Consider the following 15,397-nt stretch of genomic DNA (forward strand, 5'->3'; position numbering starts at 1 on the left):
GTTGACTTCCGTAATGGCGTCCAAGCACAAGGTCTACAATCGTGGTACAGTATTCATTTTTCATTTCCTCTGCACAGTTTTAATATCTTAATGCTTAAGTGTATATTAGCACAATACTTATTACAAAGCACTATTTTAACCTAGCTCTTTCTGTGTGTCTAAGTTTTTATTTGATTAGAAAAGCACCAATGTGCGTCTAATAGTTAGTCACCTTGCTTCCACTTAGTAGCCAATCAAATGTCAGAAAAAAATGGGTACAGTGTTGGTACATTTTGTTTTTTCTGGTACTTTTATTTAATGAAAATAAAGTACTGTTTTTTGTGTTAGTGACAATATGTTGTGTAAATATCAAGAAATCCCTTGTACATGTTTTTAATTAGATTTGTGGTTGTGTCATACATTAAAAACAAATTTCAACAGTTCAACTTGTCCACAATTACTAGTATTAGTGAGTTTTCTTTCAGCTTTACAGCCACCATTGACAACCAGTGCTGTCTAATTCATTTAGGCTGCGAAGACTGGCTTTCAACATGAAAAAAATCGACTTAGTTTACATTCTCCTGGCGTTTTTATACTCCCATTTTGCGTTTATTAGGTGGTAATTTGGTAAATTCCGTGATACATAAAAAAGTAGGCTACACGTCTACAAAGTGGGTTAAAGCATAAAGTGTGTGTGTCTGTCTGTCTTCTCCATTTCCCCCGCTTTCTCCCTCCTTCCTTTCCTCCCTGGCTTCCTTGCGTCATTGTTTTGAATGGAGTGGAGTGGGCTCGACAGAAGGCGAGAGACCAAAGCCGGGAGGAGGACCGCGAGGGGTGGGGAGGAAGAGCCGTGCGGGTGGGGTGGGTGGGGTGGAGGCTCGTGGAGGCGTGTGCTCCGGCGGCCAATAGCGGAGCGGCTCGACCGCGGGACCGCACATGTTTACGGGCAGCATTCCGCCGGTTGAGGCTGGAGCCGATTCCGGACTGGATTTAACAGGATTCGGACGCGGAGCCTGCGAAAGCCAGCCATTTCAACCTTTTTCACCTCGTCTTCCTGTACGACAGTGAACGGCGTCAAGTGGAAGGCTTCACTTGGCCCATTCCAAGCGAATTCGTCGACGAGGAAAGATTACGAGACAAGCCAGGTGCCATTTTGTTCAATCGTGTAAACACAAGATGGTCGCCCTCGAAGCTCCGTGTTTTCTCGCCGACTTCTCGCCCAGTTAGCGAGGAAAGCAGCGAAAACAAACAGGTCGAGGGGAGGAAAAAAAGGAAAAAAAGAAGCAAGATTGGGAGCCGGTTTTGGACGTGGGTAGAATTGTTTGTCTTGTCCTGACCGCGGAAGTCGACGGCGTCGAGCCCGTCGAGTATGTTCCCTCTTCCGGACGTTTTGTCAGGGCTCTCGCTCCTTGACGTTGTTTACCAGCCGAGCCGCTTCATGCTGTAGAAAAAAAATCCTCCCTTTGGGTAAATTCACTTTGGACACTCGCGTAGAAATGCACGGCCGGCGCCTGGTCAAGCGCTCCATCCTCGGCAGCCGAGTGTACGCGCCGAGCCCGACCGGCGACGGCGCCCCGGTCACCGGAGTGGTCCAGGCTGTCAAGCAGGAGAGCAGCGGGGTGGCGGCGATGGCCCCCGGGGCCCGGCGTGGCGGCGGGGGCACCACCAGCAGCAACGTTTACACCGTGCTCCTGCCGGACGGCAGCCTGAAGGAGTTCGCCGAGGAGGAGATAGCCGCAGCGGGTTTCAACCACGCCAAGGGGCCGCTCAAGTCCAGCTTAAAGGTACGTGGAAGGGGGGCCGCCGGGGGTGTCGTCGTGGCCGTTGAAGCGCTTCTTCCGCCGGGCGCGTTGACTGCAAGCGACCGGGTGCGATTAACCAGGCTCCGTCAGCCTGGAAGGTGCAAAAAAGAGCGCGCTGTCATGACATTCGGAGTCGTCGTGAAATGTGGGACAAAGGGCTCGACTGCGGGGCCTGCGCCGTGTTTGTGTGCACTAGTGGGCGGGTGAGCAGAGGCAAACAAACAGCAGCCATTTGGACCCCTGCTGCCTTGATTTTCGCACGTTGTCGTGGCATTTTGGACATTTGCAAAACAACCGTTGCATCCCGAGCATCCCGTTTACCATTAAATAGTCGAACGTCATTTCCTCGACTCTCCGTACTTGTTGGCTTTTTGCCACATGGCACGGTGTAAACAATAAACAAAAACACCAGCCCACTATTGCAAATACGCTCTGTTTCCATTCGGACAAGTTTGGCCACCAATTGTTGGATTTAGCATCAAATGCAAGGCCTTTTTTTCCCTTTCAAACAAAAGTTTGCTCGTGTTTCCTTTGTCACATGGCCTGATGTAAGCCACCCCAATACTGTACAATGCTATTTTAAGTACCTCTTGCTCACCCGTTCACTATTTTCACAGAATATTGCAACATGCTTTTATGAATCATGACACTTTCTGTAAAAGGAGACCTTTTTCTTTACAGTCATAGATTGCTCATGTTTTGTTTTTGTATTGTCACGTGGCATTGTAGAAGAGGCAATTCCCATTGTGCCCTGACACAATTTAGCACATTTTCAAATGTGGTTTGAACTGAGAATCTTTTAAGATACAGTTACTTTCATATTGACAGATTTGAATGACCCCTTTCTTCTTCTTCTTGGTGAGGACACAAAAATGATCTTCCTCCATTATTTGCGGACAGATCATAATAAAATTTAGTGTCTGTATTGCCGGTAAGTCCCGAGTTAGGCTGTAAATTTCATTAGTGTTCTTCAAATGCCAAGCTCTGACTTTGTTTGAAATTCTTTTGGCCAAATTCCGGAGTTCAAAAAGTCAACATTCAGAGTGTAACATTACATCTTTGACATCTTAGAACTTTGGCAGAGTTTGTTGGTTGTTCATTTTTTCTGACCCAAAGTCTCTCAAATGAGCTTGTCAGAATTATGGAAGTTTTTTTTTGTCATATAACCTCAAATGTTTCTATGTCGGCATCATTGTGTTTGCATTTGTAGCCGCGAGGAACAAAATGGCCGTCAATGTGTGTGTCTTCGCAGTGCACAATGGTCACAAGTGTCCCTCCCAAGTGGAAAACAAGCCATAAAAAATGAGGAATAGGCGCATGCGTGTGTGTGTGTGTCTTGTTTTGCTTCTTGGCAGTGTTGCTATTTTGTTGTTTGTGAGCCGACTCCATTGACGGAGTTGCACGGCCCAATAATGTGGGCCGGCCGGCCGGCAGCTTCAGGTCGGCAACGGGTGGCTTCCCCCTAAAGAATTAGGAGCGCCTGGCGTCGTGCCCGCCTGCACAAAAAAGCTCGACCGATTGCATCTGCGTTGCCACTTGTTGCCAAATGTGTGGGTGATTTGGCTCCGTGACAAAAGAGGCGTTTATTGGTCTCCAGATATTGCCTTTGTTCTGGAGCGGTCTGTACATCTATTGCCTTTAATGGGATGCTTGCCCCTACCAACATGGCTGCCAGGGGGCACTTGGATAGCCGAATTCATTTGATATAGGATTGTATGAGAGTTCCAAAAGGATTGGACATTGAAATGATTGACTTATGCATTTTAATGGAATTATTATGCAGTTGCTGCTATTTGTTTTAGTGTCATCCCCTCATCAATTATTTTGCGGCCCCCTAAACCCTACTGTTTATGTCGGCGATGTTATCGTAATGTACACAAAAAATGATCCTAGCGTGTATAGCATCCATCATTTAAAATGCATGCGCTCTGGCCTATACCAATGACATGCTCCCCATATTTGAATGTGAGGGAGAATAATTTATGACTATTTGCCTTTTGAATGTTTACAAGCCCGGCGGGCACTCGGGCGACGTCCTGACCGCGTCCTCTCTCACTCAGAGCTCCATTAACGGAGGCCCCGAAGGGCACAGGACCGACTGCCCCGAGTCGGCGGCGGCGGAGAACGACCACCGCGAGATCAACGGCAAACGAATGGACGCCTGTCGATCCGTGTCCCTGCTGGAGCAGAAGCGCAAGGTGGTCTCTTCCAGCATCGACGTCCCCCATGCAAGGTAGGTTTCATTTGGTATTGACTTTGAAGGGAGGGCAGAAAACAAAGGGCGCACGATTTAAAGCAATGTGTTTAGGACACAATATTTTTAAGCGAGCAGATGTTATGATAGGCGTGGCCGCCAATAGAGTACAGGGACAGTGGGGAGGGCCCCGGGGCCACAGTTTGACACACTTTTTCTATCTCTTTTTGTTTTGGAGCTGAAAAAAGAGTAGTTGTACTGGGCTTGCCCTTTCTTGCAATTAACGCCCCCGTTGCTATTTATCAAAAGGCTAGGCGGGAGCGCGGGCCGTTCGGCTCCGGTTACAATTGGCTGCCTTCCCTGGCGTGTCAGGAAAGCACAGCAAAGTCACTTTGCCTCCCAGCCAGAAGGTGGAAAAAAAGGAGAAAGGAAAACAAAAAGCCAACTCTGATAAATGTCTTGTAAACAAATCAGAAATCTGCCACGCTGAGCAATTGGCGACCGGTCCACCATCCGGGGGAAAATACTACTTCCCGCCTCCGTACGGGCTGGAGCGGCGACAGACCGACCGCCAAGCAGCCCAAAATGGATGTGTTTACCAGCGCTGGCCCCGTCCGTCAAAGAGGCCTCTGTTATTTTCTTTGCTGAAAAGCAAATCCATTTTTTTTGGCTCTGGCTTCACTTTTGGAACGGAGAAGCACGTCATGTCGCGCTACTTAAGTCATCACAATTGCAAATATTTGCATTAAGAAAAAACAAAACATTGCATGCTCTCCCTGGGCCTGCGTGGGTTTTCTACGGGTACTCCGGTTGCCACCCACATCCCCAAAAACATGCCATGTAGACCGCTTGAACACTCCAAATTGGCCCTGGCTATGATTGGTTGTCCTTTGTCTCCTGGTGCCCTGCGATTGGCTGGCCACCAATTCCGGGTGTCCCCCCCGCCTGGTGCGCTTAGTCTGCTGGGATAGGCTCCAGCATCCCCCGCGGGTCTTGTGAGGATAAGCCGTTCTCCCCCGGCTTTGACATGGGGCTGGCTGTGACCATTTGTGCTTTTTGCAATCAGCGTCCATTTTGCCGTTCCCCCATTGTTCCCGGCTGGCTAACGATGTCTTGTCCTTTCTTCAATCTTCTCCATCTCCCCCTCACTCACTCACTCACTCACTCATTCGCCGACTCGTCGCCACCCCGTATCTCCCCCCTCTCCTCCCTCTCTTTGTCCCGACTGGCGCAATCACCGCCAACATCGCCACGTACGCCGCGTACAATAAAGCGGCGGTTAATGGTAGGCGCGCTCATTTGTATGCGTGGCCTCGCGCTTTCGGCGGGCCGGGTAATTATCTATGCAAATGCGTCAATCGGAATGATGCCACGTGTCACCATCCAATGTGTTTTGGTTTTGTTTATTTGGACGGGGATTTCCCGTTAAATTGGCAACACCGAGACAAAGAGCGCTTGTTTTTTGTGACTTGTGTAAGTTGTGGTAAATAGGAAAATAATCAGGAGTGGACTATATTTTCAAAGAAGAAAATAAGGACAGTAATCATAAAAAAATGACAAAAATACTAGTTGTGATTTGGAAATAATGACAATTAGATTGATTAAAAAAAAAATTGAAAGATGTCACCTGATCCATAACCCCTTCCTAACAAACATGGCAAAGCTAGCTAGCTCCAAAACGGTTGTTTACAGCTCTCCCGCTACTTTAATGGCGCGTAAAGGGCTTTGGAAAAGAGCCATTCCGCTGGAGTCTTTGCGGGCGCGTAAAGGTTAACGACCCCACATAAAATCCCATGAGAAGGGGAAGATTTCAGGAGGGGCGTCGCTAAACGGGGGACTCACTCAAAGGCCTTTAGGTAAACGTTCAAGCCGCCGCCGCCCGCCGCTCAACCCCTCTTTGTCCTCCCCGCGGCCTTTTACGACACCCTCCATCGCCTTTTGTGAGCGCCCGTGGCTAACGCGCGCCGGCAAGTGTAATTAGGGATAGGCACCCCCCCCACTCTCGGGTGTCCAAACCCCCCCTGTGAGAAGCTTAATGCGCGCTGAGGTCTTCAAAATTGAGAGTGCTCGTGATAAAAGGCTGACATTGCAAGTGGGATGACCACCTTCATTTTGGAGGAATGTGAATGGATAGGTATTGCACTTGGAAAAATATGGTATTCATTTTTACTAGTTGCCTGCTTTCTGCCCCCGGTGAAGGAACCTGGATTGTATAGTCGGAAATGTAGGACACACACACACACCAGTCGCCACTCTAGTGTGCGAGCGTGTCAATCATCTCAAGGTAAAGCGAAGAGAGCGGATGATCATTTCCCCTTATCTGCCTCTGGCTGGCTCGATGGGGGCTACGCCGGGTGGGGGGTGGTAGAATAATAAAAAAGAAGGACTTCTGCACAAGACTGTATATCAAAGTGTCACATGCGCATCGGCACGCTTCCGTCACTTGATTTTGCAAAGCGGCGTACTTTGTCACGCATCCTTTTGTCCAGCTAATAGTACACCACACCCTGTTGCTCTCAGTATTTGTTACATTGGATCAAAAAAGTGTGTTGTTTAGCACTCTTTTGGCTTTTAATTTCTGAAGCGAATCACAATGGCTTTCTATTTACCACAAGCAGAGTCCGCGAAAGGCCAGGCGGGACTCACGAGGAAGTTCCCCGCCTTTGTTATTTGAATGCTAATCATTTTTTGGGGCTTGTGTTTCTGCAGGCGGTCAGAGGAAGAAGTGGACATGGACAAGGTGACGGCGGCCATGGTCCTCACCAGCCTGTCCACCAGCCCACTCGTCAGGAGTCCACCTGTCAAAGTTAGCGGTGAGCTTGCTAGCATAACTTCAATTGAGACCTGGTTTGTTTTTCGAATTCCATCCATTCGGAATCAATGTTGCCTTTTCCCAGAGGCCCTGAGCGGCTCGTGGAAGGAAAACGGCTGCGGGGGTCCCTTCGCGCCGTCCAGCAACAGCTCGTCGGGCGGCTACTGGAGCTGGTCGGCGCCCAGCGACCACTCCAACCCGTCCACGCCCTCGCCGCCCCTGTCCGCCGACAGCTTCAAGCCCTTCCGGGTGCCCGGCGGGGGGGCCCCCAACGCCGGGGCCGAAGACCCCTGCCTGGAGGAGACGGACGGCAGCAGCCTGCTTTTCGACGAGCCCATCCCGCGCAAGCGCAAGGTGGGAGGGTGCTAGCACAGATGCTACATTGATGTGGCAAGAGGGCTAAGCAGTTGGCGTGTTTGTGCGCAGAACTCCATGAAGGTGATGTTCAAGTGCCTGTGGAAGAACTGCGGCAGAGTTCTGAGCACGGCCGCCGGCATCCAGAGGCACATCCGTACCGTCCACTTGGGGTAGGCGCTTCGCCGAGTCCCCCCCGGCCAATCCCGACCAAGCTTAACCCCTTTTTGGGCTCCCAGGCGCAACTGCGACTCGGACTGCAGCGACGGCGAGGAGGACTTTTACTACACGGAGATCAAGCTCAACACGGACGCGGCTGGAGAGGGGCCGGGCGGGCTCTCGCCCGCGTCGCCGGCCCGACCCGAGGGCCCGCCGCCCTTGCCGTCGCCTTCGCCGCCCCGCCCCAAGGAGCCTCACTCGGGCAGCGCCACGCCGCTCAGCCGCTCGGCGCCCAGCGCGCTCTACCTCGTCCACGCCGACCACGCCTACCAGGTGAGGAAGCGCCTCCCCGAAAGCGCCCCCCCCCCCCTCTCCGGCTAAGCCGGCAACCTGCGCCCTCCTCCAGGCCACGACGCCGGTCTCCATCCCGTCCAACGGCGCCGCCCCCGACCCGGCGGCGTCTTACAGCTTCACGCCCACCAACGGGTCGGGTTTCAGCATCTCCTGGCAGTCGCCGCCCATCGCCTTCACGGGCAACACGGTGGGTTGATCACAATATTTTAGTTGGAATGACTCCTTTTTGGTTATCGGGCTATATAAATACCTTTTTTTTTTTTCACAGGTGTCGCCCAGTAAGAGTCAAGGCTTCGCCGAGCAGCGCTCCCAGACCATGGGCGTCCTCTCGTCGCCGCCCAGAGCCACGGCCGCACTCAGGTAGGCGCGTTACGCCCGTTTTCCGTTACCCGCCCACCCGCAAGCCGGCCCCTCATTTCTCTCTGCTATTTGGGCGTCAGTCGTAAAGTGCGCGGCGAAGGCAAGAAGTGCCGTAAAGTGTACGGGATGGAGAACCGCGACATGTGGTGCACCGCCTGCCGCTGGAAGAAAGCCTGCCAGAGATTCACCGATTAGAGCTCCCGTCCAGCAGGCGGCGCCGAGCCCAAACGTTCTCCGTCGTTCCCGCTTTCCGGGAAAGTGCAGCTAAAAAAAAAACGTCGTTTCCGGCGCACTCTTTGTTTGTCGCTCTGTTTTTTTTTTGTTTATTTGTTTTTCGAGGGTCCGGCTGGTTTTTGAGCCAAAAGAAACATAACGTAACGTATTTTGTTTTCTAAAATAAGAGAAGATAATCTAAATTCCTTTTCATTAGGAAAAAATGTCCTTGTGAAGAACCTTTAAAATGAGCCGATAGGGCTTTTGCTTTTTTTTTTAAATTTCAAAAGTAACTTATATTTCATTTTATTTTTCAAATCTGATTTGACATACTTTAGTGGTTTTTGGAGAGCAGTTTTGCTAAAGGAGGAGGGCTTCCAACCAAAAGCAGCACTTCAACAGAGCACTTGTTCAATTTTTGTTGACGCCTTAACGGGACTCCCGTTTTTTGGAAATGTAACAAATGGGAACAACTTTTTGGAGCTAGGTGGGAAAAAAAGCACTTGGTCATTGTAGCCATTTTTGACATTTTGTCCATTTAGTCTACGCCATTTTTTGGTTTTGATTGTATATTTTCGTCACATGTTGACAGAAAGCTCCAAAAACGTTTACAGTGTTTTTTGTTGTTGTTGTTATTGCAAAGTTACTATCACTAGTATTTTCCTCTCACTTTTTAACCCAGTTTTTTTGCAATTTTTTTGTTTTCTTAGCATTGCGCCACATTTTCCTATTTTTGTCTGATTTGCTCGTTTCTGATCGGAAACACGACCTTTCGAATGCTTCGATCGACCTTTAAAGACGCTCGCGTTACATCAAATTGTCCAAATCGTCGTATTGCTTCCGTGCAATTTTTGTCCGAAAATATGTCTTTGCTACAGTGTTGTTTGAGACATCTATATATGAAGAAATGTCACGATTCGACCAAAAACCTTCAAAGTTGAAAGATGACTTTGAATTTTCAGCCTTTTGTGTTAAATATACAGTATTCCATATCCTATTTTTGCCATATTTTGGGCTTTTCGTGCTGTTTTATTGGGTGAGGTGCTACGTTAGCCGCTAACCGAATTCATTTGACCAAGTTGGACTGTAAAAACGAGCGGACGCCATCTTGTTGAGATGGAGGTGCTATTCCCGCAAACGGCCGCCACCTTGTACGAATTGTTACTGTCGAAGATGAAAATAAAAAAAAACCCTGACTCAAAGTCCATCGAGTGCACTCCGCTCGGCGTTACCTCCGCCAAGGGCCGAGGGGCTCGTTTTTATCGACATTTTTGCTATCTTTTAGTCGAAGGAGAAGTTCAGAACATCCAAAGTGAATTTTTACATCATTTTTGAAAAAGGGTGTTTGATTACTAAAGTTCTTCCTAAGAAATCCTGAACAAATATTTGCGCATTTTGGCAAAAAAAGGTGTTTGTAGTTTGTTGGCTAGCTCACAGGGTGACCTGGAAACTACCTAAGTGATTTTTTTTACCAAGTTTTACGGTAGGGTGGCGATCGTTGAAATTGAGTCGAGCTTCCAAATGAAGGTCCGCGTATGATAATTGTTTTATATTTTGTTTTTAAGAGGGCGTTCAGAGTTGAAAATGGTATTTTAGTTGACTTCATCCCTCATTATAGCAGCAAATGGAATGAAATAGCGCCATGTTTTACTCATGGTCTACTATTAACAGTGCTAGACGTCCAATCCATCTGATGTGGGAGGGCCGGCAACTAATACGCTGTTTGCCTCTCACTTTGAATGGATTGGATGTCTAGCACCATTAATGGGAGCCAAGTTAAAAACAACTAAGTGGCTATACTTGTTAGCCAATATGCTAAAGAGTGCAGCTAAGATAGTCCATACAAGATTTAGATTGGAACCCTATAGAGATTTCTGGAGCGTTTAAATAAGAATGTTTGCTTTTGTCGGCTCTACATTTGTCAATTCAAGTAACGTCAGCGATATTAATTCAAATGAATTCCGAGTTCCCGAATGTGCCTTGATTGAAATTCCAGAGCCAGGTTTGGCTTTTTTCTTTTTACTGAACGACATTGGGATTTTTTTTTCATCTGTCTTTATTTTATAACCATTGTCCTCCCGAAAATCCTGTTGTTTCTTTCCATATCGTGTTTGGATTTTACGTCAGCTTTTTTTAGGGAATCGTTGGAACTGTGACGGATGATCGATCACAGCAAGTTTTTCTTAGTTTTTGTTTGTTTTTTAGCTGGTGAATATGCAACCGGGACGATCTCGTTGGCCGAATCTACAATCATAACCTCAAGAATTCAAACCGGGGTGTAAATACGATAACAATTTGAATTCTTTTCTAAGAATTGCCTATGTCGCATGTGCATGCTAATGCGTTGAAATTAGTTCCAAGAAAACGTTGTGCTGTGTTGTTCATGTTTCCGATTCAAAAGCAAAATGTCACGCGGAAGCTTTTCAAAATGTTTGCCACCAAAAGATTTTTCTCATTCCTCACCAGAATAGATTTTTTTTCTTCCCCCACCGATTATTGAAATCACAAATGAGCGTAGTTTAGCTGAAATGAGGAAAGAAATATTAATTCTGTCATCACTTATTCACCTATTTCCATTCATACCAAACAAGCATAATGCTTAGCATAACAAGGACAGAATGTATACAGAAAGCAACAAAAACTTAAATTCAATTTAAAAAGTCAAGTCATTTTCAATTATCTTTAAAAAAAAACGTTTTATTTGTTGAATTGTTCAGGGAAAACTGTTTTTTTATTGGAACCCGAAGAGTATTACCACTTGTAAGCTATAAAAAAACAGATTATATATATAGATATATTACTATGAACAAACGCCTTTCTAAAACTTTACGAGTATTCTGTGTCAAAGCTAAGCTAATAAACATGTCAAAGCGGTTTGTTTTCATTCCTTGCCATATCAACAAAAAGTGTATATATATCAAAGTATATAAGATGTATCTCAAATAGTACTCTATTTCACCCATGTTTTTTTATTATGATCATAATCAAAAGAAATTTAAAGATGAAACCATTCACACAGACTGTTAAATCCTGTCACGCTGTATTTTATTTTTATTTTTTTCTTTCCTCTAAGAATGGTTATTCTACCCGTATAAATGTGTTTACTGACATTGGTTATGGTGCTGTTGTTGTTGTTTGTACGATTTTCTTTTTTTCTTTTTCCACGTGAGGTCACAACTGTGGAGATTTTAACAAAATTAAAAAGTTGGCTTTCTTTGCTGGCAGCTGTTTGTTACAGGTTGTGTCACGAGTCTTTATTCTCTCTAAACACCAATATGCTCAACACATTTGGTTTGTATTAAGCTTTCATATTGTTTACATTCATTTGCTATGGCGCAGATGATTGACGTCATTGATATGCGTCTCTAAGTGCCGCTCCAGGTGTCCTAATTAGACTACCAAAGCGGTGACACGATGTAAATTCAATAGCTTTTTATTTTCAGATTTGTATTATTTTCGTGATTAAGTCGATATTTCCTCTGAACGGCGCACCCTCGAAGGACGTTTAACAAAAGAAAATGCGATTCTTTGATATGGAACGTGTATGCGGTGAAACTTGGTGAGTTAATCTTTTCTCTAATAAATAACAGTACTGCAAGGGGCTGGAAATTGGGGTAAAATGTTATATATTTCTTTGTGTGTACGGTAATTTGTAACCTTAGATTAAGTATTCTAACCAACATTTAAAAAACGTAAGATTTGCCGATATAGTATGTGGCTAAGATGTTTTGGAGCAAAAGTTTGCTCTTTTTCAAAGCTACTCTTCTGTTGTCCAACTCTACCTAGTGGTCATACTGCAAAATGCAGAAAAAAACTGATCACTATTACATATAGCTCACAAATGGTAAAATCCATGTACATTTATTCTCCAAATATTTTTGTAGTGGTAAATTTCCTGTACCCTGTAATTGGCTAGCAACCCAGAGTTGGCTGGGATAGGCCCCAGCACCCCCACAACCCTTGTGAAGATAACCAGTATAAATAAAGAATGAATATTTCATACATTTTCTGTTCATCCATGTTAATTCAAAAAACAACTCTCGTGCAGCTTAATATAGTTTATTTTCTTTCAACATCACCAATGCTAAAGTATAGAATTATATTAAAAAATATCTTTAAGCGCACTAATGACAGCATGTATTTTATCTTGCAACTGGTACAATATAACTTTAGCACTTTTTTAAACAGTGTTTATTTAGTAAGGCCCTCTCAAAAATGTTGACTTTGTCTTGTGTGTGTGTGTTAGAGGACTATAAATAAAGCAGATTTGGCCCCAAAAATGACAAAATGAAATTGTTAACACCATGAGTAACGTAACAATAGGCATGTGCCGCGGGGTCAAGCCGAGGGGGGGGGGGGGGGGGGGGACTGGCGCGTGCCGCACACACCGAGCCGTGTCAAGAGGTTGCGAGCGTCTAATCAAGTCAAGATGCTGACGCCTTTTAAGAGGGCTGAGGTCAAAGGTCAAGGGGCCAGGTCAGTGCAAGGGCGCGTCGAGGGTGGCCGGCGTATCCTGGTGCTGGGGCTCCGCGTCAGGGGCATTGATCTGCTCGCCAACGTCCATCTGCGACGGGCTCATCTTAGTCTACGATTGGAAATTCTGTTGAAGCAACCGTCGAGGTGAAATTATTCTTATTTTTTATTACCTTCCATGAGCCCACTTTCTCCTCGAATGACTTGAAGGAGGTGGTATTCCTAAAAAAAGGGATATAATAGAGTCACAAGTTTTAGCTTGAATTAAGTAGTACAAAAAAAATGGCATTCAAAATGGCAATAGTAAACAAAAGAGTATAAAAGATGCGTCGTGTGGACACAAGAGGGCGACCTTACCTCATGACAGGCATGCTAGCAGAGTGCTGCATTGAGCGCTTGCTAGTCGGCAGCATTAAGAAAAGGGGGGGGTCGGATTAGTGCTGATTTCACAATGCTCGCCACACACTTTTACTACACACACATCCTGCTACGTCCTATTAGCTCATTGACGGCAATAGACGTCCAATATGGGTCAAACAGATGGCTGCATTATTTGCCCTCTCTCCCAAAACTATAAAGTAATCATAATGTTTTGGTACCAATGGGAATATTTGGTTAAAATAAAATGTAAACATTTAAAACTTGGCAAAAAGCTACCATTATCATGATGTGGTATTTCTGCACACAGCTGAGCTTTGAGGAGTGACTTAATCTGGTTAGCGCCTCGCTAATCCATAGAAGAAGGATGACAGCGGAGAAGTTGGATTAGCATTCTCACTAGGGAGGGGGGGACGGGGGTACATGGGAGGGGAGAGGGTTCCGAGGCCAGGATTAAGCCGGAAACAATTAGTGAGCGTCCTTCTGCTTTGTTTTTACTGACCACGACTGACCCAGGTCATCTTGCTAATTAATCGACGGGGCGATTGGTCGCCGTGGGCTCAGGATAATCGGTCAATGGGTCAAAAAGGCACGTCATTTCATGCAAATTTGATAATACTGTATCAAAAAAACTTTCAAAATATAAGAGAAATTTTCTTTATTTGTTATCATATTAGGCTAACGTTGGCGTGAAAGGGCACGACGCGAGCTCGTCGCTCACCTGACGTCGTCCAGCTTGCGGCCGATGGCCAAGCTCACGTTGGAGAAGGCCGCCGTGGCCGCCGATCCGGCCTGAGAGAGCGTTTCCGACGTCTTCTTGTAGCTGAGCGGGGGGAAAAACGGGACGTTTCAATAACACGAATGCGGGATGGCGTTTTTAGGCTGCCATTTGTTCGGAAGAGCGGTCATACGTACGCCGTAGAGGCCGTGACCTCCTGCCAGGTTTTGCTGATGTTTTGCTTGAGTTCGTTAAGAGGCGTCACGCCCAATTTGCGCTTGATGTCCACCAGCTGTCGCTCCTTGGCCGCCAGAACCTGAGACAGCGTCTGGATTTCGTCCTCCACCTGTACGGGGGGCCACATTTCCTCAATCGGCCTTCCGCTCATTGATGGCGAGAGGCGTCCAATCCGTTTGAAGCGGGAGGATATTCGCCACCACCCACCCTCCTGCTTCAAACGGATTGAACTGAAAAATGTAATCCATTCAAGTTGTATAAGGAGAGTACGTATATTGTTTTGGTGTTATTTTTAAAAGGTAAGAGCATCTACTCTTAAATTTTCCTTCATTCATTTTATAAGGTAAAAAAATGATAAGGTCATTTTTACTTTTTGAGCCCTATAAGAAGTTTTACTGTGTTTTTTTTTTAACTTTTTTAACATGAACATCAATATTGAAGGCATACGAGTTACATTTTTTTTCCAATTATTATTATTATTTTTTCTTTTACAATGTTTTATAAGATAGCTTCTCACCCTAAACAACTCCACTTGCAGCTCCTGACGTTCTTCGTCCGTCAAGGCGGACGTCATGGGCGGCGCTTCCACGATCAACGCCGCGTCCTGACCCACCTCCGCCGCCGCCGAGTCCGGATGTTGCCGCGGGCCTATGAGTGGCAAAAGAAAAAAAGTACAAGGTAGGTTCATTACCGGCCAACAGGGGGCGCGTGGGAGGTGGCAGGTGAGTGGTTGGAAAAAGAGAGTGCAATAGATAATGCGTTTTGTTGATGACTTCAAGTACATTGAGGGAGAAGCAGTGCATCAATAATACAACAAGATTTCAACAACAATATTTTATCATATTGTCTGCCATTGACGCCGCAAATTCGGACTGCATAGGGCCAATGAACGATGTCAGTTGTCATTGTTTTTTTATCAACAAATTTTGCGACCTTTGACCTTAAAACCTCAATTTAACCCACGTATCCGTTTCAAATTTCAAACATATCCGACAAGTTTGCTAAAAAAAATCCCTTTATTCATTCTTGAGTTATCTAAACACAAATAAGCAGATAAAGAAACAAAAGTATTTAAAAATAAAAACTTGGAACAGAAATGTCCATCTTCCGTCCTCGCGGTGGGACTTTTACCTCTGCTGGGGGGCGCCGGAGAGTCAGGCGGCGTGTCGCAGAAGGCGGGCGTCAGGTGAAGGTAACTCGCGTCCACGCCTCGCTCAAAGTCAAACGGCGAATGGTATTCCTCCATCTTGTCCCGGCACAGATAGCCGTTCTGGTTCCACATCTGGAACGTTGCTTCCTAGTTAGGCGGCGTCATCGCGTGAGCCGTCCCCTCCGTTCGGCGTATCCGCCCACACACCCGCTAT

General features: G+C 46.3%; 2 protein-coding genes across 4 annotated transcripts; one reads left to right on the forward strand and one right to left on the reverse strand.

Moving 5' to 3' along the window:
- The first annotated feature begins 882 nt into the window (after positions 1–882).
- Positions 883–8,699, forward strand: znf704 (zinc finger protein 704). The gene is made up of 9 exons (XM_077742768.1): positions 883–1,763; positions 3,842–4,014; positions 6,685–6,788; positions 6,873–7,141; positions 7,214–7,314; positions 7,381–7,633; positions 7,707–7,841; positions 7,923–8,014; positions 8,095–8,699. The coding sequence occupies exons 1-9, from the start codon at positions 1,476–1,478 to the stop codon at positions 8,207–8,209; spliced, it is 1,530 nt and encodes a 509-aa protein (XP_077598894.1). The 5' UTR covers positions 883–1,475; the 3' UTR covers positions 8,210–8,699.
- Positions 8,700–12,596: 3,897 nt separating this feature from the next.
- Positions 12,597–15,397, reverse strand: tpd52 (tumor protein D52). 3 transcript variants are annotated; one of them, XM_077743984.1, is made up of 7 exons: positions 15,165–15,397; positions 14,551–14,681; positions 13,994–14,142; positions 13,800–13,901; positions 13,058–13,099; positions 12,874–12,922; positions 12,597–12,812 (listed from the first exon to the last, which is right to left on the reverse strand). In XM_077743984.1, exons 1-7 carry the CDS (start codon positions 15,313–15,315, stop codon positions 12,705–12,707), a joined length of 732 nt encoding a protein of 243 aa, XP_077600110.1. In that variant the 5' UTR covers positions 15,316–15,397; the 3' UTR covers positions 12,597–12,704. The 3 variants fall into 3 exon arrangements, with proteins under 3 accessions (XP_077600110.1, XP_077600111.1, XP_077600112.1); XM_077743985.1 differs by lacking the exon at positions 13,058–13,099 and having other exon boundaries at positions 15,165–15,388; XM_077743986.1 differs by lacking the exons at positions 12,597–12,812; positions 12,874–12,922; positions 13,058–13,099 and having other exon boundaries at positions 13,796–13,901; positions 15,165–15,392.

Source organism: Stigmatopora nigra, chromosome 21, assembly GCF_051989575.1.
Source record: "Stigmatopora nigra isolate UIUO_SnigA chromosome 21, RoL_Snig_1.1, whole genome shotgun sequence".
Lineage (NCBI taxonomy): Eukaryota > Metazoa > Chordata > Actinopteri > Syngnathiformes > Syngnathidae > Stigmatopora > Stigmatopora nigra.

Bases quoted from the DNA above. Each gene is read 5' to 3' on its own strand.
- znf704 (XM_077742768.1), top strand. From the start codon at position 1,476: ATGCACGGCCGGCGCCTGGTCAAGCGCTCCATCCTCGGCAGCCGAGTG. The intron at 1,764-3,841 runs GTACGTGGAAGG...TCTCTCACTCAG, and splicing joins CGCTCAAGTCCAGCTTAAAG to AGCTCCATTAACGGAGGCCC. The intron at 7,634-7,706 runs GTGAGGAAGCGC...GCCCTCCTCCAG, and splicing joins ACGCCGACCACGCCTACCAG to GCCACGACGCCGGTCTCCAT.
- tpd52 (XM_077743984.1), bottom strand. From the start codon at position 15,315: ATGTGGAACCAGAACGGCTATCTGTGCCGGGACAAGATGGAGGAATAC. The intron at 14,143-14,550 runs GTGAGAAGCTAT...CCCCCCGTACAG, and splicing joins TGCAAGTGGAGTTGTTTAGG to GTGGAGGACGAAATCCAGAC. The intron at 12,813-12,873 runs GTAATAAAAAAT...TTCCAATCGTAG, and splicing joins AGAAAGTGGGCTCATGGAAG to ACTAAGATGAGCCCGTCGCA.